At 33.7% G+C, this 12896-nt stretch overlaps 1 protein-coding gene across 10 annotated transcripts in view; it reads right to left on the reverse strand.

Annotated features, from left to right (window-relative positions):
• HEATR5A (HEAT repeat containing 5A) overlaps window positions 1–12896 on the reverse strand; it is an 89034-nt gene that overhangs the window by 9286 nt on the left and 66852 nt on the right. For all 10 annotated transcript variants that reach the window (XM_025043374.1, XM_025043373.1, XM_015585540.2 and 7 more), the window contains 8 exons: window positions 12600–12668; window positions 11022–11201; window positions 9129–9345; window positions 6922–7170; window positions 5370–5497; window positions 3846–3993; window positions 2732–3004; window positions 658–882 (listed from right to left, as the gene is read on the reverse strand). In XM_025043374.1, the coding sequence (XP_024899142.1) occupies window positions 658–882; window positions 2732–3004; window positions 3846–3993; window positions 5370–5497; window positions 6922–7170; window positions 9129–9345; window positions 11022–11201; window positions 12600–12668 (1489 nt within the window). The remainder of the gene's footprint in view (window positions 1–657; window positions 883–2731; window positions 3005–3845; window positions 3994–5369; window positions 5498–6921; window positions 7171–9128; window positions 9346–11021; window positions 11202–12599; window positions 12669–12896) is intronic.

The following is a 12896-nucleotide window of genomic DNA, read 5'->3' on the forward strand; positions in this document are numbered from 1 at the left end:
GAGGATAATTTATAATTTATATAAAGACTTTTTACAATCACTGTAACATATGCTGAAAGTGAAAAATACATAACAAGAGTAAACAAATTTTAATGGATACTGAACATAATACTAGCTATCACTTATTGATACATGCCAGGTAATAAGTGAGATGCTTTTCATGTATTATGTTACTGCTCTAACAATTTCTTGAAACGTAATAGCCTTATTTTGTTAATGAGAAAACTAAGGCTCAGAGAAGCTGGGTAACTTGGCTAGTTAGTTAGTAAGTGTGAGGATATGAAACAGATCAGTCTTATTTTATATTTATAATGCATAGCTTATGCACTTTTCACTATACTGTACATATTAAAAAGTTCTGCCAGCTAGTCATGGATCATGTTACATTTTTAAATTAGCATAATATTACATTTAAAGGTTTCTCACTGTTGATCTAGGGTTGCCAATCATTTTACTTGTATTAAAGGTTAGAGATACTAAAATAAGAACATAGATGTTTCTGTCTACTTAGATATTCTCTAAACACATATGGAGTGACTATGGTCTCTTCCAGGTGAGACTGCCAAACATGATCAATATATCATTCTCAAAAAAATCATCTATCCCTCTTGCTTTTTAAAACGAACTGAACAACTACTTCCAAAGAGCTTTAATTACCTGGATCCCAAAAGTCAAGAACTGTTGTTAGAGCACTACGGAGAAGGTCAGTCCAAGCAGTGTGGCTCTTTTCTGCTCTGGCCATCGGAGAAGACAATATTCCTTTCAGAGCCTGTAGGGAAGCTGCAACTGTTGAAGATAATTGGCCGCCAGGTAATCTCACAGCGGTTTCTCTGAGGACCCCAATTGTGAGGAACAATATGGTAGGGAGAATTGAGATGCTTCCTGTAAGATATATATTTAAAAACACTCTGTATTTCAGTCTATGTATATAGTTATTAAAAAGAAATCATCAATCAGTAAGACAATGTCAAAGATTTCTCCCTTTTATTATTTTTTTATAAAAAATGATAATTGTTAAGATAATTTAAGTAACTTAGATTTTAAAGATTAGGTTATATTTTGGTTATAATTGATGTTACTTAAATTGTCACAGTATCATCTTTTGCTGTCTTATTTTGTTTTACTTGGTAGTTAGCAAATGTCAAGTTTATTTTTATTTTTTTTTTGTTTTTGGTGTGGTAAAATATACACAACATAAAATTTACCACTTTAACCACTTTAAAGTGTACAATTCAGTATCATTAAGTACATTCACAATGCTGTACAACCATCACCACTGTCCATTTGAATTTATTTTATATTAAAATCTTTTTTCAAGGAATTTATAGCAATCCACTCAGGACAAAATATTAACGTTTTCATGGGGGTATGCTCCATAGCGTAGTGGTTATAGCACGTCTGCTTTACACACAGAAGGTCCTGGGTTCATGCCCGAGGTGGAGCCACAGACCATACACCCCGGGTGCGCCAGGCCCCAGGAGCGCGCCACGAGTGCATGGGAGGAGATGCCCTGCCTTCAGAGATCCAGTTCTTAAGGGGAGATGGCAACATCCGTAGGTCAAGGGTAGAAGTGGTATGGAGGATTAAAGAGGGGGAAAAAATAAGTAAATAAAGTTTTCATGGCCACCAAGGAGTTGAAGTCAGTATGTTTAAAATGAGAGACTAAAACTAAATTTTCCCAGAGGCTACTCAACAAAATTTGTATATTTTTACTAACCTAATCTTCTGCCAGGCACTTTTTCTGCAACTCCTGGCGTAAGGCAGTGAGTGAGAACAGGAATATAGGTTTCAATTCAAATTAAAATTTAAAGTCATGTTAAAAATAAGAGAGGACGTAAATTGGTCAAGACACACTTAAGCAGAAATATGCTTACCAATGAAAAAGTATTAAGTACTAAGTACCTATTTATTATGTGCTAGATTTCCTAGAGGATAAAAATTTCATTGGAAATAAGACACACACCTGTATATACTTTTGTGTGTGTATATATCTTCTTTATATATGATAATCAATTACATATAATGCCTCTATATGACACATAAAAAACTAAGTATCTACATATAGAAATAACACACACACACACACACACACACACACACACACACACACACACATACATATATATATATAAAGAGGCCTCAGAAATGAAACTCCTGGAGTTGAATTTCAAAGGAAGGCAAAATTTTCAATAGGAGAAAAGGGATGGAGTCACTTCAGATCTTCAGATCAAGTGACACCATGGACAATAAATAGCACAGAATAGGGATAAGCATGAAGCCTCCTGGGTTTAAGATTTACACAGAAGGTATGAGGAGTAGTGGCTCAGCAGAACCGTATGGAGAGCCTTAAAATGCTATGTTGAAAGTATGGACTTGATTCCAAACAGAAATGGATATGATGACAAACTTCTGTCATCGCTGAGGGAAAGTCCATTGAATATTGTATACCAAAAAATGCCCAAGAATGAATAACTGCCACTGACCAGTATGAAATACTGTCAACTATAAAAGAGTACATCTGTAGTACATGTTGTCTCTATATTAACTTTCACCCTTTTAGTAAAAACAAATTACTAGAATGCAATGTTAATCTTCTAGAATTAATAACATTACTCAAACTTTTGGGTCAGATTTGGTTTAATGAGAAAAGGATTAACAACCATTATTTTTATCCAATAAAACCGTTTCCCTCCTTCCAGGTCAAGTAAAGCAATCACATACCACAGCATACCTTCAGGAGAGCACACTGCAGGAAGTTCAGAGAGGATAACTAATGCAGCTGAAACCAGTCTACTTCCATCTTCTGACAGCATCTGTGGCTTTGTAGCTTTTACTCCTGAGCTACCCGTCAATTTAGGATTTAGTTCTGGGAGCTGTCTAACGAGAATGCATACACACAATTCCAGTGTTGCAAAAACCAAAGATTTTCCAGGCACAAGTCCTCCTGTGTCCTTTCCCTCTCCAAACTCTGGCAGGGTTTCCTTTTCAGCAGCCCCATCATCAACTAAAAGACAGCAAGAACAGTGTTGAATAAACATTTTGTATTTACTTTGCTTCTGGTAGATGACAACTTAGTTCATTTCTGTTGCAGGCAACACATTTAAACGGCTCAAGTCTTGGTTGTTAAAGACTGAAAGAGAAAGCAATTATGAAAGTAAATGTAGTTGTCTTTATTACGACTTCTTATTGTAATGAATCAAAAGAAATCCTTAGTAATTCTCTTGACCTTAAAATATTATCTGGTTGACTCCTTGCTGTTAAGAATGTGAACCTGACAGCTGGAGCTCCAACACTGATCTTGTGACCATAACACAGAAAGATAGGAACAGAGGTCCCTGATGCCTTTAAGAAGCTGCCTTACAATCCCAGGACTGCCTATCTCTGAACTTCTTTTAGACGAGAGAATAAATCCTTGTGTTTTAAATCCACTGTTACATGTAGTCAAACGTACTCTTAAATGATAAACTCACCAATACCAAATTAGATTTTTAAACAAGCAATTTAATCATTTTGCAAAGCCTAAGTCATTAAAAAATTGTTAGTCGTTCTTTCTATGTACACTGGTAAACACTTATAGCTAGTGTAAGTACTCAATGTACAAGGCATCTTTTTCCCTCCTTCCGGGGGTTTATTAAAATTCTCATTTTTCTTAAGGAATAGTAGTTTAGCTACTGACAGTATCCAAGCTAATATGAAAAGGTGAATGGGAGCACTTAAAGCCATACCCAGAAATGTTTCATTGATGCTACACATGATGAATTATCAGAATGAAATAGACATATAAACAATACTTTAAAAAGTAATGATGCTATGTGATTAATTTGACATTATGGGTGAACATTCACCTTCTGCACTTCGTCTTTTCTCCTTCACATGTTCTTGAGCTGCACATATAATCTGTCTTACCACTTCAAGTGAAGCCAGTTGAATGGAAGGTGATTCTCGGGTCAAAATTACTCGATGTAGTACATTCAACAACTCGATACCCAAGTCCTATCATAGAAAACATTTAGGGGAGATTGTATTAGAAATCATATACTGTCTTTTAAAAAAATACGAATGCCTAAATTCTATGACAAAATTTAGAAAAAGAGAATATAATAAATTGCTCACAAAAAAATAAAGGTGTTAGTGATATAAAGTTATGTAACAGTTGCTTCACTGTAAACCAACTCCAGATTGGTTTTTGTCCAATCTTGTGGGAGATGGCACTGTGACAAAAGATCATTTTCACACAGGTCCTAAACTGAGGAAACAAGAAAGGAAATTTCCAAAACAAGATGAGAAATTTGGATAAAAGAAAATAAAGACTGCTATGTAGATGTCCAAATTTATATTAAGGATTTTTAATAATAACAAAGAATGAAGAAGTATGACATTAAAAGTGGGTAAGTTAATAAGCACAGAATGGATATCTCACTAAAGAATAAAAACACTGGACAAATACTATTTCATTATGCCCCCTTTTTTCTATTGGTTACTCTAGTAGCTTTCTTTCATCTTTGAAAATAACAGTAAATCTATCGTTATATTTGTTTTAACATACACAATAAACAAGCGCAAAAAGTTTAAAATTTATTCAAGTACAATCCAAGTCAGGCAGCAATCTGATTAATACTTTAAACTTAATATAGTGTTAATAAGGTAAATAATAGTCCATGTAAAGAGGAAATCATACCATCCATGTTTCTTAACATCCAAGAGTCAGTGATAAAAATTTAATACACTGGTAATACATGATGCTAAGGGTGCCTGCTCAATGCATAGTTGCACTTAGGAAAGCAGTTAAAGTAAGTGCCACAATTTGTAGAATTTTTTTTCTTTTACCACAGTCAAAACTGGGTCAGATATTAGCGTCTGATTCCACCTATAGGCTAGCCTGTAGTTCTCTTAAAAGAACCTGGATGGACAAGTCAGTGCATAGGAATAATTTGTAACAGATAGTAACTAAATGAACCAAGTAGATTCTCTCTTGGAGAAATGGAATATAAGGTACAGAGTATACCAAGACCAGCGTGTACTAAAGCAGAAAGAGACAAAGAAGGAAGACCACACGTAACTAGTAACTACTGTACTGAACACTTCGAAAAAGAACCTTCAAAACTGAAAGGGTTGCTATGCAGAGTGGTTAGCTGATCACAGCAGAAATAAGTGCAGCAGAGGCAGAGACAGAAGGTGGCAGTCAGAGGCATGATTTCTCCTGGGTCAGCATAGTTGCTGACAGCATTCCAGTTCTGAGGCCTAGCTGTGCAGCTGTTTAGTTTTCTTTTTACTTCTCTGTGTTCACTCTGTTCGCTGTAGTAAACTAAACGTGTTTCTGCTCCTGTTCCTTGAAATCTATAGAAGCCTAACAAAAAACAAGAAATCACCTGATCATTGCCAATTTTAGATCTGGGCCAAGGAACATCTAAAAGGGCCTGTAATGCATGTAAACAAGCAGTAATGCTTTCCATGGTTGTATCTGAGCGCAAGGAACACAGAAATTCCACACTGATTCCTATAGAAAACAGACAAAAAGGAGGCTTTTTTGAGATTCTTAGTTTATGAAGTTAAATAATAAATTTTCCATTTTGATAAGATGTATAAATAAGCTTAGCAAAAAAATAATGCAAATAAGCTACAATGAATTTAGGACTCTAAACAATTAAGTGATAAGGCAAGTCTTTTAATAGTTTGTTTTTGTCTACATGTACACAAAGAATAATCTCAATTAGGCTTGTGCACTATTGTGTAGTTGCTACAAAATAGTTAAAAGACACAAAAATTATAATAAAATTTATACCAGAGAACTTAACATATAGAGCCTCATAACCTTTTTTTGACTAAATTTATTGAATGATTACTATGTATCAGGCACTGCACTTTACATATACCATTTCGTTTCTTTCTCAGAATACCTCAGGAAGCAGGTATTATTACCACTCTTTTTGAAAGGAAAATGAATGCACAGAGTTTACGTGATTTAATTTGTACAAAGTTAGTTTTAATGGGGTACAGCAAGAATCTGAACGGAGGTAGTCGAACTGCACAGCTTATGCTTGTAATAGCTCTGCCATCCTACATTCTATAAAAGTCTGTTTTTAAAAAGCTCTATCTCAAGGCAAATGGGAATAAAAATTTAATACACCCAAGAATATATAGGAAATCTGGTCATGTCTGGCCTGGGAAGGAATAATAATAGAAGCTCTATGAACCATAACTCTTACTTAATCACTTATCCTTAAAACTCTCACGTTTCATTTAATCAGTAACTTCTTTATAGGTAATGAATGAACTAAGTAAAATATTAAAAATATTTATTCCATTTATTCTAGGAATTCACTGTACCTTAGAAAGACATCTCACTTTAAAAATGAAGTTTCAAGAAAGCCAAAAAAATGGGTTAAAGTTCATAAATGTAAAAATCTCATTTATCTTTGGCCTTAAATATTTGTTTATAATTCAGTACCTTTGAGTATATATTTTTTGAACCTTGCAATTCTTGAGAATGAGGAAAGGGGAAGGAATGATCCCCTAGTATATTGGCATTTTTTAATGTATACACTACTGAAAAATTCATAACAACTGTAGATATCATATGGACACTTTGAAAATTCTGTGGAAAGAACTAGGCTTCTCTTGCAATTTCCATAATTCATTTAAATTGATGCTGAAGCCTTCCAATAATATTTTAAGCAATTATTCTACTTCAAAAAAAAAACAAAACCAAAAACATGCTGAAGCCAGCTTGTAATAGGATTCTAGATTTAACACATAAAATTTACAATTTTATAAAATGGATGCAAGTTCACTCAGTTATATCAAGGCTATCACTAACATCCGATGAAGAATGAGGTAACAGTCACCAAGAGCTGACTGACAGTGAAGTGCAGTTTAAGAAAAGCTCTGTAGGATTGGAAGGCTGTAAGCTCTTTTACTGACCTAAAATAAGATGGAATCTATCAGTGTAGATATCCTCAGGAGACTTTACTGTAGCCCCAGATGATGAACCTTGACACATGGAAGTTGGTGTTACAGGCCTTGAGAGATTAGATGCTCCTTCATCTGGGTCAGCAACAACAAAGCCTGTGCTTGTAAGCCACAATGCTGTAGCATGGAGGATAAGCGCCCATGAGTTGTAATAGTGCAATTTTGCATTTTCACTAGTCTCTGCTGTGTAGAAAGCACCACCTACAAAAAAGGGGAAGCAAAGTTTCAGGAGGAATAAGAGATGAGATTAGCTCATATTGTATTTTTTCTTTTCTCTGTTCCTAGATACAGACTATTTCCAATATACCAAAACTTCCATTAAGAGCCTTTTTCTAGTCAGTCCCCAACACCCCAAGGCAACACCTCTACTTTCTGACTTCTATCAACACAGATTAGTTTTGCTTCACATAAATAAAAAAATATACAGTGTACACTTGTGACTAAAATTTTGCTTAACAATGTTTTTGAAGATTCATCCATGCTGCTATGTTATCAATGTTTTTACTTCTCTTGGGAGTAAAACTGTAGGGTCATAAGGTTGATGTACCTTTATGATTTTATTAAAAATTTGCAGGCTAATTCTTAAATATTTATCTTTAATCATATTTTACTATACTTCATCTTAAGCCAAAAGGCCTAGAAGTGATTTTTTAAATCATATTTTACAACAAACATGTGCATATGTATATTTAAACAAATACTGATACCTACTTATCTACCTCCAATAACATTTTGCTTTCCTCAAACCTTTTGTTTTAAACCTAACACTTTGTTATACTACTAATTCTTGCCCCTCCTTCTGTAACCATTTTCCTCAGGTCAGTGTGAATCACTCCCAAGTATGGTCTTATACTCTATGTATGTTTGTATTCATAAATAATATATGCTAGGAGGGTGGGGGTGGGGAGTAGAACAAAAATGAATAAAGAGAGTCAAATATATGGTGATGGAAAATGACTTTGGGTGGTGAACACACAATGCAATATACAGATTATGTATTATAGAATTGTACACTTAAAACCTGTATAATTTTATTAACCAGTCACCCCAGTAAATTTAACAAAATTAAAAAATATATATGCTATTATTTTGTTTTTAAATTTACTTAAAAGGCAGTATATTGTATGTGTCCTTTTTGAACTTGTTTTTTTCACCTAACATGTTTTTGAGATTTACTTATATTGGTTTATATCTGTCATTCTCTTTTGCTGATAAATTAATAAAAATAAATTTATTTCCATTTTTATGCTCTTGAAAAGTACAATAAATACTACATACCTTTTTGTGTATAATTTCTACTAAAATTCTAATAGAATTTGACAGACTGACCCTAAAATTCTTATCATAGAGTAAAAAAAAATAGCCATTTTGGAATAACATGAAGATTAAGAGTGGCTATCGAACATGCAGTCCACAAAATGAGGTATTAATGACCATAAATTAGATTCCTATCTCCATTTTATACACGCAAAATAAATTCTAGTTGTATTAAAGTCCAAAGTGTAAAATGCAAAGCTGTAAAACTTATAGGTCTTTATGATTTTAAGTAAAAAAATGTATGAGGCATTACATAAACCATGAATGACTAATTACATTAATTTTAAAAAGGTAAAAAAAAAGAACAAGCTACTGACTAGAAGATATCTGCAAGACATGGAATCACAATACTAAAAATATATAAAAGATTAACAAATTAGTAAGCAAATGACAAATGCCAAGTAGAAAATGGGTAAAGATTATGACTTCGTGATTTGTGGAAGAAAAAAATTAAAAAGCCTATAAACCTAGGAAGAAAGATCCTCAAGCAAGGAAAGAAAACAATGAAATACTACTTCACACCCATCAGACTGGCAAAAATTAGGCATAACATATAATGGTGGGGAGATGTGGTGAAACAGAAACATGTTGTTGATGGGCATAGAAATTGTTATAACCACTTTGAAGAGCGATTTAGCAGTAGTTTGGGAGGTAAGATATACATGCCTCATGACCTAGCGAATCAATTTCAGTGTGTCTACTCCAAAGCAACTCTCACATGCTTATTCTATGAATGAAAATTATTCTGGGGAAAATATTTCAGATAAACATTACCTGCTAAAGGAGAAGTGTTGAGAAGTTACTGTCACCCTAGGAATTATATAAATGTTTTACCCCCTTACCTTCAACAGGAAGTTGGGAGGCAAATTCTGAAGGCAAAGTTAAGAGAGCAAAATCCTGAAGTGCCGCAAGCCAGAGCCTACTTAGTGTGCCTAGGTCCATGTGGACTAGGTCAAGCAGTCCATCTGAGGAGTATGACCCACTTCTAACACTTTCTTCTGAACAGGTCCTCAAAGGTTGTTTGTGGTTTTTATGTCTTTCTAAAGCAATTATGTAGACCTGTTAAAAGTTAATTTGTAAATAAGAAGAACTCGTACCCCTTGAAAAGGTGCTGTTATATTTTTATTTTGCTAAGGAGACAGACTTACCTTTGAGCATACTGGACTTGAAATACATTGTGATACCAAAAGGTACACATGTGTACCCACATACACAAAATTGGAGTAGAAAGATCCAAAAGGGTTCTCGTTGGTGATATATATTAGGGATAACAAATACTTGGCTAATGTGCCACCACTCTGTACTTTTACAACCATGAGCTGTAACTAATGATCTTCGTACTCTTTCTCACTAAGTCTTGTTATGGCCTTACTATCCATCTCAACATATGGTTTCAGGTGGCTGTCTCTGAACTGCAGTAAACTGAAATACTGAAAATATTTTCTTTTAAAGTTTCCACTAAATCACTACAAAAAGTTTACATACAAACAACATGGACCCTTTACAGGACTATAGGATATTAAAGTATTCAACACAGTACTACCCCTTTATCTACAGCTCTAAAATCCAATAAGCTCTGAAAAAATGTAAGTGTGTGAGAAACTAATCTGGTGGCAAAACTGAATTTATATGAGGCTATTTATCCAACACAGTAAGAATATCCACACATTTTACTAGATATATTAATGTGTTTGATTACATATTCCACGGTATTGCTCCAGACTTCTTGCATAAATATATGGAATATGAACTGCATTACTTTTTGAAAATCCCCCAAATTCTGAATTCCAAATGTTATCTGGAGCGGAGGATTTCAGATAGCAGATTATGAACTCCTTTATGCAGAACCTATTGGTCAGTCATTATCTTTACAGAAGAGAGAATACAAGGTAATGGGCAGAGACTTATTTGTAAAACAGGTTATAGAGATTATGGAATTTGTTCTTTTACAAGTATATGTTTAAAAGCATAAAGAGTTCACTGTATAAGACAGATCCAGTTTAGTTAATCTAGGTGAAACTATTTCCTAATCAAGATTTGTCAACCCTAAATAGTGGGGGAAAAAAGCTAAACAGATTCTACAATCTTCAGGTTTTAATTTCCTCCATTCTCACATATTAATTCTCTTAGTTGCCATCTGAGACTATACTCCCTCATTAAAATGATATATGAACTCAGATTGGCCATGCTCAAAGCTGGATGATGGGTGTAAGTGGGTTCATTATACTATTGTTATCTACTTTCATATCTGCTTGAACATTTCCATACTAAATTAAAAAAAAGATATAGCTTCCTTTCCAATTAGAAAACTAATGAAAAATTAAGCATTTTCCTACAAGATTTCTTTAATCTTAGAAAAGGAAATGACTTAATATTCAAAAATCACTCTATAAGAGCATTAAAAAATTAAAGTTGTGTTATAGAGTTGATAAAACACACAAGCACACCCACATTTCTATTAATTCAGATTTCAATAAAAACTGATTTCCACTGGCTATTATAAAGTCTCTCTGGCTCATGACTACCCTTGCTTAAAGCAGCAGAGACAGACAAGAGAAAACACGTTAGAATGCCTGGTCAAAATATCAATTAACATATAGATAAATCATATGTTCAAAATCTTTTCTTAACCTTAAAGATGGATTTATCTGTTTTAAAAAGTTGATTTCAGTTTATGGCCTAAGATATTTATTAACAACTTCTAAAATTTCAGTTATAAATTGAGAAATACTAACCTCTGCCCAGGCTTTTAGTACAGCTAAGATCTCCATGGTAGAAGCACTTTCATTATATAAGTGACTTAGAGCTTCTTTTCCAGCCTGTATTTTTGTTAACGATGAAACAAGCAACTGATGAACTCTTCGGAGATCATTAAGGTCACTTACAACTCCACTTGCTATCCAGGCACTGCAAACCTGATTTAAGAAAATAAGAAGTCACATTTAAAAATGATAAATATCTCCCTTGTGAGTTCAGCGGAGATAAACTACAACTTAGGAATCTAGTCATTGAAATTACCTTGCTATCAAGAAACCCAATGGGATGCTGCTGACAATGACATTCAAAAGCCAGCATTTCAAAAGGAAATGATGTGTAAGGTTGAAGAAAGGAAACCAGTACTAATAATAAGTATAATAAAAGAGTTTCAGATGTTATTTATGTGGAGAAATGAAGCCAGAAGGTATCACTTTCATAAATGTTTGGATTAACATTTGAATTAAATCTCTAATCTTGATTATTTAATCTTATTATTTTAAAATCTGAGTTAATTAATATAACTTTGTTAAGAAATAAAGCACCTAACACTTAAAACCCCAAAGAAGATTTTGATTCTTTAAGACAAGATATTAAAAATTTCTAAGACAAATCATTAATTTTTCTCCAATGCAAAAAGCTTACTCAATTTTCACGGGCTGTCTATGGTTTTCCTGGGTATCACAGAATTTCTCTTTTTCTAGAGAAAATTTAACATTTCCTAAATACAAAGGAATAAAAGAAAGTTGAAAGACGACTAAAGTGAGTTTTCCCATTATGTTTATAATTAATTCAATTCAAAGTAGTTCTGCTTTTAATTATTTCAGGTCAGTCAGGGCTGGTTATTGTTTGACAATCACTCAGAGAAAAGTACCTGTTTAAAATTGTATATTATATTGTCCTTAGATATATGAAAAAATGCTCAATTTCGCTTGAAATACAAATCTAAACTATCCTAAGATACTCTTTTTACTCCATCAGGTAGACAAAAGTCTAAAAGTTTGATAACCCACAATAATGCTGAGACTGTGGGCCAAGAGGTACCTGCACACATTACTGGAAGGATATTAAACTGGTAAACCTCCATAACATACTCTTCAACACAGTAATTCAATTTTGGAGAATTTCTCTTACAAATATGCTTACACCCAGTGAGATGACCCATGCAGAAGTTCATTCACTCCAGCACTACTTGTAACAGCAAAAGATGAAAAAAACCCATTTATCTGTCACTGGTTAAATAAATTATGATTTATTCCTATGCTGGATAATTACGCAGTTATACAAAAGGAAAAGGAATTTCTCTTAACTTAAAAAGTAAAGGAAAAGGAGCAGCTGAGATTAATGGTTAGACAACTATAATGTAGTGCTGTGGTATCAAATACTAACTGGAGAATTGCTTTTGAAGAGAGGGTTTTACTTCTTCTTTTTAAAAAAAAATCCCAGGAATTTATTTAATGTTTGCTTGATACATTTTACATAGACAGGCTGGGACTGTTTGCTTTGGGTGGTTCCCGAGAGGGTTTTCCTTCTTAAGCTTCATCTTTCTAGACATTTACCTGACATGCTTTGGCAGTGACATCAGGTGGTGTCTCTGAAGTGAAAGCTGGTCTAAGTGCTGCTCCTACCTGGCAAGAAATGATATAACATATCAAGATCAATAAGTAAGATAGTACAAACTCGTTTTCTTTTTAATGTTATTTTAAAATTATTTATAATAGGTATTGTGGACACCTGTTGTTTTTGCCTGCCCATTATACTGTCCCGTTTTTAGTTGAAAGCACCCGATTTTCGTTTGGAGGACCTCTCTCTCCCCAAATCTTAGCCCATGTTGTTCCTATGGAGCTTACAGTACT

Source organism: Pteropus alecto, unplaced genomic scaffold, assembly GCF_000325575.1.
Source record: "Pteropus alecto unplaced genomic scaffold, ASM32557v1 scaffold171, whole genome shotgun sequence".
Classification (NCBI taxonomy): Eukaryota; Metazoa; Chordata; class Mammalia; order Chiroptera; family Pteropodidae; genus Pteropus; species Pteropus alecto.